The sequence below is a fragment of the Eleutherodactylus coqui genome, chromosome 8, assembly GCF_035609145.1.
Source record: "Eleutherodactylus coqui strain aEleCoq1 chromosome 8, aEleCoq1.hap1, whole genome shotgun sequence".
Lineage (NCBI taxonomy): Eukaryota > Metazoa > Chordata > Amphibia > Anura > Eleutherodactylidae > Eleutherodactylus > Eleutherodactylus coqui.
Window position 1 is genome coordinate 40,380,973 of NC_089844.1, and position 18,511 is coordinate 40,399,483.

An 18,511-nucleotide genomic window follows, 5' to 3' on the forward strand; every position below is an offset into this window, starting at 1 on the left:
AGATTTACTGTAAATTAACTCTTTATTACAGTCCGCAAAATACGGATCAAATATGGAGTTAAAATATGGTTGTCTTCAACCGGTCATAAGTGGAACGGGGATAAGTCCCAAGTTCCCACTAAGAGTCCCAGCTGTAGCTAATTCCGACTGGTGTGACCCGGAGCAGCAGTCCTGTGTAAGTCCATTGTCACTCATGATGGACGCTGGCTCTGCTCCATGGAAAGTTTGATCCATGTTTTGCTATTGTGCTGGAATCCCAGACAACCGGCGTTTAATACTTTTACTGTAGTGAAGACGACCATCTGTACAGCAAGGAACCCTGGAGGATCTCACAGGATCTGGCTATTGTCAGACGAGCTCATGGTGCATGCTCTGACCCCACAATCCCCTCCACTTCCCATCAGCTCAGTAAATCCAGTCCAAGCTCAGGCCCCGCTCTGGACTTCAAGCACCAGGACCCCAAACCTCTGCAGTAGAGTCCAACTTGTGGTTTTCCAGCAGTTGGTAAACTTCCAGTAAGCCCCCCACCCCCACCTCCAGGTCCTTGCTTTGTCCAGTTAGGTGACGCGCTGCTTTACATGCAGACTGTGCTTATAACAAAGGTCAATTCATCTGCACCACTAAGGGTTAACATTTTTGCAGAGAACCGGATCATCAAAACCTTGCTGATATTTGGAGTAAATGTGACGGTTACATAAGAGCGAGTCGCCGGCCGGTGACCCTTTGACTATTGACGTTGGACGGTCAGTGGGCGGTTTGTCTTATCTTTTCTGTCTTTTTCTCCTTCTCTTCTACATTTTATTTCTATAATACCTCAGAGATGGAAACACTCATTGATAGTTTCGAGGAAGGTAAGTGCCCGGGCGGCTCGGATCATTCCTGATTAACCCCCGAAAGCCTGTCGTGGTCCATCTATAACTGCACTGATAGGGCTTATTACATTGCTTGGTGGTTTATTCTCGCGTTTAACCTTTTATACGTTTGTGCTTGTTGTTACTTATAAAACCATCGCAGCTCCATGATGAGGGGTCTAGACGAGAGGCCGAGCCTTCCTCATAATAAATCCTCCTTAACCCTTTCCAGTCCAATTTGTATCCTGGTTTTCCTAGGGGGCTTACTCTTTTTTGCTGTTATACAACGACGCTATATGCTGGCTAAAGCCAGTACTGCATGAGGTGACACGTTGGATAGGCTCCGACAGCAGAGAGGCTGTCAATATACAGTAAGAGAACCCCGACGGACGTCTTCCAACATCGGAGCTGTAAAGCCTTAAATCATAATGTCTTCAGACGTCAGACAGTGGATTGGAAAGGGTTAAAGGACTCGTCCGGTCTACAGTCTAATCCTTGCTGAATGAAGAGTTCTGCAGCTTTCTTATGGAATTTGTGTTTTTGTGGAATCCAAGATTTCTTGAAGGCTACATTCACACGGGCAAATGCAATACTGGGCCGAAAAACTCTGCTCTGTATTGCGCTTGCCAACTTGCGTTTTTCATGCTGACGCAAGGTGTTTCTCAGTCAAAGGTTCCTTACATCGCTTCTGTGAAGTTTCGATCCTCAGATGCGTATTTCACGCTTGCCAGAAGATCGCAAGTGATTCCCACCTTGTGGAATCTGTTCCCTAACGTGTGACAGCCGTGATCGCATAAAAAGGTGGACCAACCCGTTATTGGGTAGATGTACCTAATACAGTGATGGTTCCGTGTGGCGCTAAAAGAACACGTAGGCGTAATCATACTGCCTTACAGAGCCCACATCATACCCCAATATACAACTAAACCCACCATTCATCAGTCCCATTTTCTACGGGACGGTTCATGGCATCTGACACATCAGTTTTAATGCCAGATGCCTTCCTGCACAAGAACATTGCATGCAGCATTTTTCGGTCCGGTTATGGATGCCGAACCCACATACTGAAATGTCATCAGTTGTATCTGGCTCCAGCATGAAAACCTTGGCCGGGCACAACTGGTATATGGGAAACCGGCCTAAATAATATCCGGGGGTTTTAGTTCATCCTTCCATTGAGGTCCACTAGGAAACGGCACTGCCCAGGTTGCCCCTAATACCAGCCTTGTCATCATGGCTTTTGTCATAATGGAGGTCAGCGTGAATACATTTTGTCCTGAACTGATACACTGAATCAAACCTTACGTTGTACACCACATTAGCACAACAATCATTAATTTGCTCGCGTTTCTCGTTGCATTGGAGTCAGCGGGTGAAAAAGTGTTAGCATCAGGCCTAATCTCAAGAAATCCTAAAAATCAGTGTAATCTTCCCTTCTGCATTTCCCCCGCCTTTGTGCGTCTCGCCGGGGTGCTGGTGGTCTACGGCCAGCAACGTCCGTAATGACCATATTGTTCCCAGACAAGTAGATTTCAATCCATCGAATAAAAAAGACTCCTAATTAGATAATAGGAAACTATTGAGAAAGTCTTGGCGCCCGAAGACTAAAGCCGCCTCCGATTCTGTATATAAACCTTACAAGATGCGAGACTTCAACCTTCTTTATATTCAAACCCAAATTGGATGATTGACCTCAGTGCCACCCAGGCGACAGTAGACGGGGGACGAGCCCCTGACGTCACCCATTGTGCAACCGGTGGCAGCACTGTGTGGTGGCTGAATGCTGTCTGAATGTAGAATCAGCTGATGGGGGAGATCAGGGCCTCCGATGTCAGAACAGTTAACCCTCTGCCAGAGAGACGACCCACTCCCACGATCCCACAAAAGAGCAGGACTCCGGGTCTTCTGCATTACAAATGCAGATTAATAAGGTTAAACCCCCTAGTTACAAGACCCCAATTAGAACAACCCAAGACAATGGCATAAAGAGGAAGCCTCCACCCAGCTTCACCACAGTCCTGAATGGCAAATCTACAGCGATTCACTCCTCATGTGATCATGAACAGACAGACGGTTTGAGAGTCTAGAAAAGCTGGGTGACGACCCCTTAAGAACAGAATGTAAAGGTTTGCATCAAGATTGATAAAAAAAAAAAAATCATCTTCTATTCACAGGACAGTTGATAAGTTGGATTGGTGGAGGTCTCTGTAGTGAGACCCCTCCTATCCCATGCACCCCTCTTTTTGTCATTGCAGACACGCTGAACCTCTCACAGACGAGGTGTTTGGAGAGCTGGTCAAGCATGCGCGGTGCCACTCCATTCATTTCAATAGGGCTGACAGAGATGGCGAGCGCTTGTACGCGTCAGCCCCATTGAAATGAATGGAGCAGTGCATGTGCGGCCACCACTCCATTCAATCACTTCCTCACTGTGGGGGGTGCAGTGAGCCCGCAATGAAAAGAGGGGGACATGGGACCCCCGTTCTCAGGATCTGTGCCGAGACCCCACCAATCAGATAAGTCTGATTTGCTAAACCCCTTTAAAGTTGGCTGATGCAATTTTACATAGGACACATTCATCTCTGCTATATCTAAGCCATTTAATTCTCTTTTCTGCTTCTTGGAAATATGGGTGATATTTAAACCCAACCGCTATTATAGCCCTCAGTGGGAATGTCACCCAGCTTTTCTAGACTCCTGAATGCCAAATACGCTTAGTTGTGTAGTGATAGGTGGGATTGCTGGCTGACAACCACCGTGACAGGCAACCATGTTGTGGTTGTCACCCAGCTTTCCCAGAAACAGATATGAGTAATCAGTGGCTGAAATAAAGCGGGGATGCGTTATATTATTAACGGGGGGACTGATGTACCCGGTGGGACCGCCATCACCTATTACACTCCTGGCTGGGATAGAAATAGGCCACAGTGAACGCTGCCCGCCGGAGCGTGAACGGGATGAAAGGAGAATTAAGTATTCATGAAGCGATCTCTGGGCTTCCCTCATGTTCTTTGTCTGTGTGAGAAAATGCTCGACAAGAGAAGATGAAATCAATTAACCTATTGTTAATTCCTTGGGAAATGTCATATGAGCCGCCGACAGTCCGGGCGCTGCCATCCCGGGCTCCGTATACTGCCAGTTATTAATCTTATCGCCTGTACACGGCGAAACTGCATATCAGGTCACGGCGAGCTTCACAATCTACAGAGGTTGACTTGGATTTTGGTCCGGATCTGCAGTGGATTTCGCCCCTTAAGCAGAAGGAGTAAAGTCTGCTGCGGCTTCACACCCGTGGTGCCGATTTTGTGCAGGGCCCCATTTCCGCTATGTGTAAAGGGAATTGCGCTCTCAGCTATTGCCAGAGTTGTCGCTTCATTTACAGGAGAAACCTATTAAACTGCAGGGCTGTCCCAAGATTAAAGTAACCAGAGGCATCAGGCGCTTCCTAAAATTGGAGTTCCAAATAATAGGACATTTTAAGCGCGCCAATGTCCGAGAACGCCAAATCTCTATAAGGGCGCCCACCCACTGGCGTTTGCGTTTTTCGCGCGTTTTTTGCCGCGTTTTCGCGGCTTTTCCATTAATTTCCATTGACTTTCATGGGTGCATTAGGAGAAAAATAAGGACACATATGCAACTGACAGTTCCTATGTTAAAAAACGCAACGCAACGCAAAAAAAAAAACGCCAGTGGACAGGAGTACATTCAATTCTAATTGCTCTTGAGAAAAAACGCAAAATGCAAAGAAAAAAAAATCGCCAGTGGGTGGGCGCCCTAAGCCCCGACTATTTGTGGTCGTGTTCATGAGAACGTGCATTCATGATGAAAAGGTCTGCAACTTTCTAATATGCTTTGATTCATTCATCCTTTTCAAGATCTCTGCTTGCCGACTATGAATAGAAACATTGTTTGCATTGTTTCAGGGCCAAGATGGGCACCAAGGAAACCTGGCAAATGCTAGAGCCCAACGGGCTTAGGGAGTATATGGTTGCATGGGTGCTGAGGGTGGTGCAGACGAGAGGCGCACTGTGACTCTGCTGAAGCCGAGGTTCTGATGTCAGTGCATACAGTGCTTTACAAAATGCAGAAGAAGCACAAATATACAGGCTGATAGGTTTTCCTATATTGATACATTGCATCAAACTGCAGAAGTGTGAGTTTCTGAATGCAAATGAAGGTTTCTATCTCTTGACAGCAAGCAGAGGTCTTGACAATGGTGAGCAGTATAAAGCTATTTGGCCATCGTGCTCCTACACACTTCATTCCCGGCTGTAATAAGGAAGCTGCATCAGGACCTAATTCTCATTTCTGACTGACGACCGGTGACGTGACGCGATGATTAATGTTTCTGCTGCACGCCGCTTGTTGGGTTTCTGTTCAGTGATTGCTTGCAGAGTTTAGCTGTTTTCCTTGTACCTCATAGTCATTTACAGGACTGACATGATCCCTGTCTCTTGCCTCTGTAGAACCCAGGAGTTATGTTGAATCTGTAGCACGGACGGCTGCCCCCCAATCTCCCAATGCACCGCAAGCCTACCAGCCGGACACCCTGGCAAGGAACGGAGGATACCCCATTCCCTTCACAACTCCGAGCCCGATTTCTACTAGCAGCCCAATACACAGCACTGATGGGTAAGCAGAGATACAGTATGCATAGATGTGGCATGCTGGCTATTCCCGTAACTCCCATGGCAGTGACAGGAGTGTGGGTGCGGCCCCCTCTTTCTCCACCTGACTGCGGTGGGTGTCTCACCAAGTGAGTTGGGGGACCCCCGTTTTCCAAGTAGGAGCGATTCCTTTATGGCATATACATATATTTGAACCACTCGTTAGATGCCTCCACATACCCTGGACACGACCCACTGCACACCATCAGTACATTGTATGTGCACAGGGCTGGAGGACAGTGCCTGGTGCTGAAGGAACCCAGGCAGCCAGCCGTGTCTAGTAAATCAGCCCCGATAGAGGACCTTATTGGGTCCCAATTTAACAGATATGTACACCTTTGCAGGCTATTTTTCAAATCAATCTGTTCTTGGAAAGGAAGACTTTTTGTAATTGCTTTTCATTAAAAATGTCTGATTGATTTGATTGGTTTTTATGTTTGCATTGTTTTCCAAGTCGCTGCAGACTGGAGAACTGAAATCTTACCAAATACTGTCAGTCAGAGCAAACTGGCAGCTCCTGCCCTTGCCTTCCCCCCCTGCTGTGAAAGTGCATTCACTACCTTTCCACTGATCTATTACAAAGGGGTTTTGACAGTGTCAGGGGACAGAGAAGATCAGAAAGACAGAGTAGAGAAAGCTACTATTACACAGGGCTGAATGACAGTGCTGGGTGGTGGTGGAGGAGATTAGGAGGACAGAGTACAGAAAGCTACTATTACATAGCATAAACTTCACCTGGAGTGAATTGTGGCCCTCTTATCAGTAGTGAGAGGGAAGGACCACCTCGAAGAGAGGAAGAGCGATAGCTGTGTAATATTGAGTGGGCGTGATTATGCTACACAGCTTCGGTAAGAGGAGAGGGAAGAAGCTGAGCTTTCATGAGAGTGACCAGCTGATCAGTGCTGGAAATACCCCCAAAGCCAGAAGCTTAAATGTAGGAGAGCCTGCAAACCAAGTATGAGGCTTTCTAAATGCATAAGAAAAACTTAATGCAAAAGAAACAGATAAGTGACTCATATTTTTCTGCACAGACTTGGTAAGATATGTGTGTATTAATTTTTCATGCACAAAGGTTTAGTTAGCCTTTAATGTGATGCATTTACATGAATTGTTTGCACAGCCCACAATAGGTCAGCAGTGCACCACTCATGTTTTTCCTTCTTGTTCCACTTAGGGTGTCTGTAAGAAGCTGCCCATCAGCAGAAGGCAGTGTCCGTATTCCCAGCCCTGCACATCCTTCTGTAGATTCCAGTTTCAGGTCCACCAGTTTGTCTCAACCTTCACTACAAAGCAGTTATCAGAACACATCACATACTCCCCCTGCCATGACGCCCCTTGCTGGAACCCCTCTCAGCTCTTATGAAGGCTACTCCTACAGCCCAAATAGTGCCATCACGCAGACAGATGGATTTTCTGGAATGCCAGTAAGTGCAGTGGCTGGGCACATGGTTCACGGCAGCCCTCAACCTCTTCACAGAACGATAGGCACCAACACAGTGGGCACAAATACTCCACCAAGCCCAGGCTTTGTAAGGAGAGTGGTCACTCCTACCATGTCGAATGCTCCTGGAAGTCCAAGCTTGAGCAGGCATCCCCTTGGAGTACATAGTGGTGGCGGTGCAGCAGCCCCAGGAAGTCCTAGCCTGGCCCGACACCAGGCTGTAATGACAGGAAGTGCTCCAGTGACACCCGGGAGCCCCAGCATGGACCGACATGTCATGTATGGATTCTCCACCCCTGAAGACCGGCGGCCAACACTGTCACGACAGAGCAGTGCATCAGGATACCAGGCTCCATCCACTCCTTGTTTCCCAGTGTCCCCCGCTTACTACCAAGGTATCGGCAGCCCATCCTCTTCTTCGCCAGACTCTACACTATACAGGCAGGGAAGCCCTGTGCCACAGCCATCATTGCCGGAGAAGCGGAGGATGTCTTCAGGAGATAGGTCCAACAGCTTGCCGAATTATTCTACGCTGAACGGGAAGGCATCTTCTCCCATGTCGAGTGGAATGTCCAGCCCCAGCGGTGGCAGCACAATGGCATTTACACACACATTGCCAGATTTCTCCAAGTTTTCAATGCCAGGTAATCATCCTCTATCTGGTAGAAGGGGATACAGGTAACAGCCATTTTGGAGATAGTCCCGTCATTGGCTATAAGACATTGTTTTTGTTTTTTTCAGACAGTAGTCCAGAAACGCGAGCAAATGTCAAATTTGTCCAAGACACATCCAAGTATTGGTACAAGCCTGAGATCTCCAGAGATCAAGGTGAGTGCAGCCTAGAGATGATGTTCCATGAACAGCCCAATGAGCGTACGCATGGATCCAGTCTCCCCTTCATGGGTCCAATCCTTCTTCTCTTTTCCAGCAATCACTTTACTTAAAGACCGGGAACCGGGTGCCTTCATCATTCGGGATAGCCACTCATTTAGAGGAGCCTACGGACTTGCCATGAAAGTTGCCACCCCTCCTCCCACCCCTGCCCAGCCAAGCAAGAAAGGTAATGATTCCTCCTGCTGTATTCTATCCTCTCCTACAAGACATTGCCATGTATCCTATATTAAGGAAATATTCTGCTCTCCTAGGAGATGCCACTAATGAGCTGGTGAGACATTTCCTGATAGAGACCAGCCCCCGAGGAGTGAAATTAAAGGGATGTCCTAATGAGCCGTATTTTGGTAAGAACATACATGTAAATTCTGAGATATTACATAGGTAGATTGCATATTCACCTTGTTACAGCTTACGTATAGATGTCACTGGGGCGTATTTACTCAGACCGCTGTTCCTGCTTCGTTATGGGAGCAGGGGAGCCAAATCCCTGCTAGTACAAATCTGTCCAATGATCTGGATAGAAGGCTGAGCCTCCTGTATTCGCCGTGGGCAGTCTGGCCAGTAACGAGTCACAGTACAGGCGCCTGCTCGTTTAGTGTAGCGCAGTGACACCGGAGTGCATGATGTCTACAGCAGGTGGGTGGTTCGAAGTACTGAATGGGTAGAATTTCATCTGCGATGGGCAGAGATACAGCCGGACCGCAGGCACGGTGGGAATGCCCGTTGGATGGTGCTACCCTCATCTGCATATAGCACACAGGCAATAAAAAAAAACGGGCTATATCAGGTGAGTGGAGTCACAATGGGAAATAAGAAAAGGTATGATTATACTCTTCATATCATTGGCCAACCGCCTATGTATCCAGTTGGTTGCCAAAAATCTGGTGACAGACTTCCATTAACTAGAGTTCAAAGATCGGCATAAAGTAGGCTTTAGGGAAAGTTCACACGGCAACGTTTTGTTGCAGAATTTGAATCTGCGCAGAGTTACGTATCAAATTCCGCATCACATTACTTACCAGACCAGACCCTTTTTTTTCTAATTCTTTTTTTTTTTACTGATGTGGAGGTTTTATGGCCTTTTTTTTTCTGTCCTGCCCAAATTATTTTTTGCTGTGTTTTTTCACATACAGGGCTACATCTTAGTACCTTTTTTTTCACTTTTTTTTAGGTTATTAGGGGTAAAAGATTTTTTTTTTTATTCTTATATTTACATTTAAAGTAAAGTACAGGAGGGGTTTGTCATTTTGTGTCGGACATTTTGATATGTAATTTGTATAATCCCGGATTACAGCGTAGATATGGCGATGCTTTATTTTGTTCTGTAATCCATTTTAACTTTTTTTTTTAAACATCTCTGTCCCCCATGACCTTATATAAGACATTTGGGGGGCATTCACATTGTTTTTTTTGTTTTTTTTCATACTTTTCCTCTGTAACTAAAGCATCCATAGGAGCCCCAATTAGAGGGCACAACATCTGTATGAGAGGAAAGTCACTGAAGGGGCTGGTCAGGGGTGTGCTGCAACTCTAACATGCTGGGGGTCACATGATGGCTTCTATCTTCTCCTCCGGGGCCTCAGCTGTATTTTTACTATCGGCAGGGATTTAAGCATTTTCGGTGCGTGGTCTTTAATGGGTTAATGGCCTATAGAACATGGTACTTTTTTTTCACATGCATATATACACGTGTGAAAAAACGCATTTGTGAATACCCCAATGCAAATCCATAGGAATTCAGTGTTCCACATTAAGCGCGTAGTAAGGAGCGTATTTACGCCCGTGCGAATGAGTCATTGAGGTGATTTTCCCACCATTACAGGGGATGCAATCTCTAGGATCGCCATCATTTATGGGTCAGTGAAGTCCTCACAACAGAGGGGCCATTCACATCAGTAGTGCTATTGTGCAAGTGAGAAAAAAATTGGAGGAACCTCCGTTATTTGACTGTAGGGGGTCCCAGTGAACGCATCACCCCCATCTTGGATTGATTCGGCATAGGAGTAAAGAAGATGAGTGTTTTCTCATGTTGTCGGCTGCAGCCTGCACCACCAGGTAACCTTGTCCTCTGTCTTTCAGGCTGCCTCTCCGCCCTGGTGTACCAGCACTCTATCACGCCCCTGGCATTGCCCTGCAAGCTGATGATACCCACTCGAGGTAAGGTTCACAAGAAGAACCAGAGCCGCAGTTACAGCAGAGCGGTCAGACACTAGGTTGATTGAACAGCATCTATATAATAATCAATCTATTTCTATGGGAAGCTGCGATCTCAGATTGGATCACCGCAGCAGCTTGGATACAACTGTAGTGCTACATGGGGGTGTATCCTATATCCTGGAGTCCAAATAAGGAAGATGGAACAATACCTCTGTAGCGCCACCTAATGGATGGCAGCATTCCTTCAAATCAGTGTCATACACTTTATATAGGTCTTTATAACAACTATTGGGAATAGGAAACCAAACCAGAAATCCATACACAGACAGCTGTTTCAGGATGTTTGCCCCTCATCGGTTTGCAGTAGATTTCTGCCTGATGAGAGGCCTGTGATTAGGGTCAAGAGGGATGTTGTCTCTCCTTAAAGAGAGCACCCAAACAGTGTGTGGAGACACCTAGGGGGGGAAGTGGGTCGGGGGATGGTATCGTCTCTCCCCAAGGAGAGCACCCAGAAGGGTGCGAGAAGACACGTTAGAGGTGAGTGAAGAGACTTATACGGCCATGCACATCTCTACACACCCCGAAACAGCTGTCTGTGTATGGTTTTCTGGCTTGGTTTCCTATTTCCAATCATTGTTATAAAGATTAGGGATCTGACATTGATTTGAAGGAATGCTGCTATCCAATAGCTGGTGCTGCAGAGGTATTGTTCCATCTTCCTTATTTGCATAAATTATCCAGAGAAGCATGCATGACCTTATAAGTCTCCTCACTCACTTCTCAGGTGTCTTCTTACACCCCTTCTGGGTGCTGTCCTTGGGGAGAGACAATGCCATCCCCCGACCCACTCACCTCCTTAGTGTCTCCACAAACTTTTTGGGTGCCCTCCTTAAAGAGAGACAACACCCCTCTTGACCCATATCCCGGAGTATCACATTGCATTGAATATAGGGCAGATTTATGGAATTGTGTAAAAGAAAAACTGTCTTAGCTGCCCATAGCAACCAATCACAGCGCAGCTTTAATTTTACCAGAGCAGAATACAAAATGAAAGCTGCGCTGTGATTGGTTGCTAGGCGCAGTTCTTCTTTTAGACAGCTTTATAAATCTTCCCCATGCGGCAGACAAAACTCTATACAGGGGGAATAAATGGTACATAGATTAGATACGCTATGTCTGATGGGCCAACAGTTGTGTCCTCAATCAATGATTATAATGATGAGGTAACATCAACTTTGGCTTTTTTTCCGAAACAGCCCCATTTACTGGTTCCTTCTTATTTCCTCTGACTAGATCCTTCAGACGAGACCAGAGAAACTGCAACACCCACCAGTACCACCAGTGACCTACTGAAACAAGGAGCAGGTGAGCGACCTGAAGCCAAGGACTGTTGTTAACCAGCCACAATCTGCTGGCCTGAACTCCGAGCCTCATAGTATTCCACCATGTTGAGTCCTGGTCTGTAAACCCGCGGCTCGGCCGAGACACTCATCCGTATTACGAGTGCAGAAATGCTCTTGTAATATGATGGTGTGAAACCAGCCTTATAGAGCATTATACACCTTTTATAGCTTAAAAGGATTGTCCAGGACTCTCCTATGGATGATCTGTCCTCAGGATAAGTCATCAATGGTTGATTGGGGATTGCCGGCGATCAGCTGTTTACGGGCCCGCAGTCATTGCACACAGAGCTGGAAGCAGACAGCGCTATCCGCAGTGCAGCCCACCAGGTTGGTATTGCTTTGAACTCAATGAGAGCTGTGCCTGCATTACAATACCAGGCTGCTATACTACTGACAGAGCTCTAAACTACTGGCTCTGTCCGTAAACACAGCAGGCCCGGAGAACAGCTGATATATGGCAATCCCAAGTGGCACTCATCCACCAATCAGCTATTGATGAGCTGTCCTCAGGAGTCCTAAACAACTACTTTAATCACTGTATATTAAAATGTTCTGAAACTTTTAAAGTACTTTTTAAAAATCTTTTCTTACACATTTCTAAGATCTCTGCTGTTTATGAATGAAAACATTTTTTTCTTTAACATTCAAAGGTTAAAAAGCGTTCCCTTACAATACATTGTAGCAAGCCCCATACTGTAGTATCAGAGTTGATTGTTCTGGCTAATCTTGCAGTTACATTAGCAGGACAGAAATAAGGTGGTGTTTTTTGTCTCTAGATGTCAGCAAGGATGTTTTCATTTAGTGACAGCAAGCAGAGATCTTAAGTGTCGAAAACTGAAACCCAAAGTGTATTAGAAAATTTTAAAAAGTTTTGTAATTTTCAGAAACTTGATAACTCATTTTAATAAGTTCTGGTCTTGGGCACACATAATGGGGTATTAAAGAGGAACTCAAGTTTTCACAGGACTTTTACTGAAGAGTAAACGAGATTCACGATGCAGAGGACACAATTGGATCTTTGCATTGTCTTGCCAGTACGGGGTCTCACTCAGTAAAGAGAGCATGTGCTGGAGGAGTCTATTCCTACTCGCCTCCGGTATTTCTGGTCTCAGAAAAGCAGCTGGGGCCCAACACTGGACTCTGGATCCCCCAGAAATGTTCTGTTGTATTTACCATAGTGCTGAAGGGGTCATAATGATCATTACTAACACCTCTCTCCTCCTGCAGCCTGCAATGTGTTGTTTGTTAATTCAATCGACATGGAATCGCTCACAGGACCGCAGGCCATAGCCAAGACCATTGCGGAAACGCTGTCCGCTAATCCCCAACCCACTGCAACTATTGTTCACTTTAAAGTCTCTGCTCAAGGAATCACCTTGACCGACAATCAAAGAAAGTAAGAAAAACTAATTTATACATTGAGTGCCTGCAAGACACATGCTGAGAATATCTACTAGAATCGAAATGGCCACATTTCTGAAACTACTATCATACTGCTTCTATATACAAGAATATAACTACTATGATACTGCCCCTTATATACAAGAATATAACTACTATAATACTGCTCCTATGTACTAGAATATAACTACTATAATACTGCCCTCTATGTACAAGAATATAACTACTATAATACTGCCCCCTGTGTACAAGAATATAACTACTATAATACTGCCCCCTATGTACAAGTATATAACTACTATAATACTGCCCCCTATGTATAAGAATATAACTACTATAGTACTGCTCCCTATGTACAAGAATATGCCTACTATAATACTGCCCCCTATGTACAAGAATGTAACTACTATAATACTGCTCCCATGTAGAAAAATATAACTACTATAATACTGCCTCCTATGTTTAAGAATATAACTAGTATAATACTGCCCCCTACGTACAGAAATATAACTACTATAATACTGCCCACTATGTACAAGAATATAACTACTATAATACTGCCCCCTATGTACAAGTATATAACTACTATAATACTGCCCCCTATGTATAAGAATATAACTACTATAATACTGCCCCTATGTACAAGAATATACCTATTATAATACTGTCTCCTATGTACAAGAATAGAACTACTATAATACTGCCCCTTATATACAAAAGTATAACTACTATAATACTGCCCCCTACGTACAAGAATGTAACTACTATAATATTGCCCCCATGTAGAAGAATATAACTACTATAATAGTGCCTTCTATGTACTAGAATATAGCTACTATAATACTGCCCCCTATGTACAAGAATATAACTACTATAATACTGCCCCCCTGTGTACAAGAATATAACTACTATAATACTGCCCCCCTATGTACAAGAATATAACTAATATAATACTGCCCCCTATGTACTAGAATATAACTAATAATATTGTCCCCTATGTACTAGAATATAACTACTATAATACTGCTCCTATTTACCAGAATATAACTACTATAATACTGCCCCCTATGTACAAGACTATAACTACTATAATACTGCCCCCTATGTACAAGAATATAACTACTATAATACTGCCCCCTATGTACAAGAATATAACTACTATAATACTGCCTCCTATGTACAAGAATATAACTACTATAATACTGCCCCCTATGTACAAGAATATAACTACTATAATACTGCCCCCTATGTACAAGAATATAACTACTATAATACTGCCCCCTATGTACAAGAATATAACTACTATAATACTGCCCCCTATGTACAAGAATATAACTACTATAATACTGCCCCCTATGTACAAGAATATAACTACTATAATACTGCCCCCTATGAACAAGAATATAACTACTATAATACTGCCCCCTATGTACAAGAATATAACTACTATAATACTGCCCCCTATGTACAAGAATATAACTACTATAATACTGCTCCCTATGTACAAGAATATAACTACTATAATACTGCCCCCTATGTACAAGAACATAACTACTATAATACTGTCCCCTATATACAAGAACATAACTACTATAATACAGCTTCTATGTACAAGAATATAACTACTATAATACTGTCCCCTATGTACAAGAATATAACTACTATAATACTGCCCCCTATGTACAAGAATATAACTACTATAATACTGTCCCCTATGTACAAGAATATAACTACTATAATACTGCTCCCTATGTATAAGAATATAACTACTATAATACTGCCCCCTATGTACAAGAATATAACTACTATAGTACTGCTCCCTATGTACAAGAATATAACTACTATAATACTGCTCCCCATGTACAAGAATATAACTACTATAATACTGCTCCCTATGTACAAGAATATAACTACTATAATACTGTCCCCTATGTACAAGAATATAACTACTATAATACTGCTCCCTATGTATAAGAATATAACTACTATAATACTGCCCCCTATGTACAAGAATATAACTACTATAGTACTGCTCCCTATGTACAAGAATATAACTACTATAATACTGCCCCTATGTACAAGAATATAACTACTATAATACTGCCCCCTATGTACAAGAATGTAGCCAGTGTAAGTTTTGTCTAGTTGAATAGTAGCACATTATATGGTTATTACAGCTCAGTGTTTATTCTTCTTTCAGGCTGTTCTTCAGGCGACATTATCCACTGAACACGGTCACATTCTGTGATGTGGATCCCCAGGAGAGGAAGTGAGTATCAGGGTCTGCCTGCTTATAATTACAGTAAGCTTTAGTAGGGTTTTTGGGATGTAGATGGATTATCAGAAATTCTGGAATATCAGAGAAATAATCATCTGATATGTGATGCTGTAGATGTTTACACCCCCCCCCCCCCCAGTCATCCTTCTTGCTGCTTATTATTGACTGTCTTAATGACGTGTGACCCTTTCCCTCTCCAGGTGGATGAAGACAGATGGGACCCCCGCTAAGTAAGTTTCGCCTACTGTGCTTGTTGTAGGGTTTTGCTGTGTGCAGCTGCATTCTGGGAGCAGTATACCGATGATAGTTCCAGATTGTGTCTTGTAATTGGTGGAATGTACACTCATTGAGAAAAATATATTACTTCAAGAAGGGGTTGTTGGTATTGAATGAAACTGTATACGTGTGAATTTAATAATCGGCCATAAATTTGCCAAATGGGCAGGCCAAAAAAATTTGGCCGCTTGGTGGAGGTGTTCTTGTGACCGCCTTTGTGTGTGCGGTTGAGCATTAGTCTACTGAAAAATACCTCTTGGACGCTGCGATGAGAGGAACACATGTGGTTGCCGAATTTCCGGCATACATTGCTAAGCTGTCATTGTCCCTCATACCACTACTAGGGGTGACTGTCATATATTATGGCCCCCCAGATCATCACACCAGCAGGGGGCAGTGTGCCGCTCCACAGCAAAGGCAGGATTGAGGTGCTCAGCCTGAGGTCTTCGTATTCATACACAATCCAAACAGAACCTGGATTTGCCACTAAAGACTTTACGATCCCAGTCTGTAGTATTCCAGGGTTCTTGTATACAACCCCACTGCCAATGAAGGCGACGGTGTTGGGGGTTAATGGCAGGACACGTAGTGGTTACTGTGAAACCTTCTAAGTGCCTGGAAATGATCCGGGCAGAGACAGGGGCCTGTGATGATGGCGCCACTTGTGTCTGGGTGGTGGACAATGAAACTGTTGGATCTTCTCATGCTTGTCAGCGGATCAAACGATCTTCTCTACTGGTGGTCTGTCTGGGCCGGTCGGAGCCTGTACACCGTGTTGCGTGCCCTCACGTAACCACTGATCCCAACACCTCCTAACAACTTATTCAGAAGGCCCAGACGGCAGGCAACTCGTCAATAGAACCATCCTGCTTCTGTTACTCCAATGATGCCCCCCATAAAGTCTGTTAACTAAGGTAAAGGTCTTCGAGTGCTTCGTAGCGTCATGCCTAGCAGTCAACGATCTCTCAACAAGAGGTCCACTAACACAAGTAGCCTCCAAGAGCCTTTTTATAGGGGGAAGCACTTTCATGGTCTCTGGTGACAAGACCCGGTGTCTAATCCGACCACAAGTGTAATAATTTACATATCTACCTGAAGTGTCATATATATGAGCGATGTCTTTCCACCTCACGATGCTGTGCAGGAAAAAAATCATGGTATGCTCTCTCTTCTCTTGTTCCTTGGAATGCATCACCCATTGATTTCAATGGGACCTTTAATGCATTGCGTGGCTCTCGCATGTCATGTGATGTGCATGCAAGTGCGATGTGAGGCTTCCCATTGAAATCAATGAAAAACACTTCTGATCGCCTATCTCGCCTGAAACTTGCGCAAGGGGATTGGAATTTCACAGATGCATTAAAAACACCTTGCATCCGTGGGTAAATCGGTCGTCCGTGTGTAGGTCGCCTGAGACATAACTGCAGGTCGCGTTCTGCAGCAATCCAACATTTCTAGCTGTTTGCATTATTTTAATTATTTTTTTTTTGTCAATGTGTGTATATTCTATTGTTTGCAGCAGTCCTAATGCATCTGCCTCCCTCCACCCCCGCAGATTATTCGGCTTCGTGGCCAGGAAACAAGGAAGCACGACCGACAATGTCTGCCACCTGTTTGCGGAGCTGGACCCCAATCAGCCCGCCACCGCCATTGTCAACTTTGTCACCCGTGTGATCAGCTTACAAAAAAGATGAACTCCTCCTTCCCTACGTCCTCTGTCCGTGAACCAGCCTGGAATATAGACTCTTAAGTTGGCAAGAGAGAAAGTGCATTATGGGAAAAGGGAAGTGATGCGGGCTTCGGGCTTCTTTTACTCCAAGGGGAGGATCAGCAACAAACCAAAAAAAAAAAAAAACTGAAACAGTAATCAAAAGAACAGTTGACGCAAATGAGGAAATGCTGGTAAAACGGCTTTCCCACGAATAGCAGAAGTCACCAGCTTACCAGCTGAGGTCTCGTTGGCTCATGGGTCAACCCAACAACAGCATCATAACAAAGAGGTGTTCATTTTAATTGACAATACCATACTGCAGATACTAAACCATATACAGCTCTATAAGTGCATATGTAAACCTATGTAGCATACACAGAATTTATAACGAATTGTCTAGAAATCTATTATAATGAGGCAATATTTTGTATAAGAGCTTTGATTGTACAGAGCTACCTACATCTACTACATACAATAATGAACATCCGTGATATTGGAGAGCAATTACATAAAATGCATTAAATTCTATGGGAATTTCCATTGACACTTATGACACCTAGTGGTGGGAATAAAGGTTGCAGCCATAAGAGGCAATGCAGCTGATCAGCCTATGAAGAATTGTAGAAACTCCTTCATTTACTCAGAGAGATCATAGGTAGTGTACTATTCCATCATACAACTGTAGTGTTGCAATCTCAGTGATGTCATCAGTATCCAGTGCTTAGGTTGCAGTCTCAGTGATGTCATCAGTATCCAGTGTTTAGGTTGCAGTCTCAGTGATGTCATCAGTATCCAGTGTTTAGGTTGCAGTCTCAGTGATGTCATCAGTATCCAGTGTTTAGGTTGCAGTCTCAGTGATGTCATCAGTATCCAGTGTTTAGGTTGCAATCTCAGTGATGTCATCAGTATCCAGTGTCTAGGTTGCAATCTCAGTGATGTCATCAGTATCCAGTGTTTAGGTTGCAATCTCAGTGATGTCATCAGTATCCAGGTAATGAATAGACTACACAGGGTGGAGTCAAAAAGCCTGATCCAGCACTAGATCTCACTATTGCTGTCCTATATTGAAATAACAATGACATACTTGAATAGGAAGGCATGGATGCTCTACACGATGGTATGGAGCACGGGCCCCTGAACAAGGATTTCAATTTTGTGTTGGGACCCCGTAAAACATAGAGTAAAACCAAATTGCAAAGCTGAAGAGTAGTATGTGAGAAGCAGAAATCCGCTTTCCGCATCTCTAAGTCCTGTGGGCCCGCTGCTATGACTGAAGTAAGAAAGCACAAGTACTGGTTGTACGGCCTATGTGAAAGCGAACTCGAAGTGACCTCCTTCTCCTGATACATATATGGAGCCGTAACCGAAAGACATGCATCGAGAATGGATGTACTGTAGCAGAACTCATGTTTCCTTACTTCAGTCATAGCGG

The 18,511-nt window shown here is 44.3% G+C and overlaps 1 protein-coding gene across 9 annotated transcripts in view; it reads left to right on the forward strand.

Moving 5' to 3' along the window:
* The window catches only part of TNS1 (tensin 1), a 498,102-nt gene extending 479,929 nt beyond the window's left edge, over positions 1–18,173 (forward strand). For 7 of the 9 annotated variants that reach the window (XM_066575541.1, XM_066575546.1, XM_066575547.1 and 4 more), the window contains 11 exons: positions 5,318–5,483; positions 6,693–7,603; positions 7,701–7,787; positions 7,888–8,019; positions 8,105–8,197; positions 9,933–10,010; positions 11,304–11,375; positions 12,641–12,809; positions 15,015–15,083; positions 15,293–15,322; positions 16,924–18,173. In XM_066575541.1, the coding sequence (XP_066431638.1) occupies positions 5,318–5,483; positions 6,693–7,603; positions 7,701–7,787; positions 7,888–8,019; positions 8,105–8,197; positions 9,933–10,010; positions 11,304–11,375; positions 12,641–12,809; positions 15,015–15,083; positions 15,293–15,322; positions 16,924–17,062 (1,946 nt within the window). In that variant the 3' untranslated portion in view covers positions 17,063–18,173. The remainder of the gene's footprint in view (positions 1–5,317; positions 5,484–6,692; positions 7,604–7,700; positions 7,788–7,887; positions 8,020–8,104; positions 8,198–9,932; positions 10,011–11,303; positions 11,376–12,640; positions 12,810–15,014; positions 15,084–15,292; positions 15,323–16,923) is intronic. The other 2 variants (XM_066575542.1, XM_066575550.1) reach the window with 1 other exon arrangement.
* Positions 18,174–18,511: the final 338 nt, after the last annotated feature.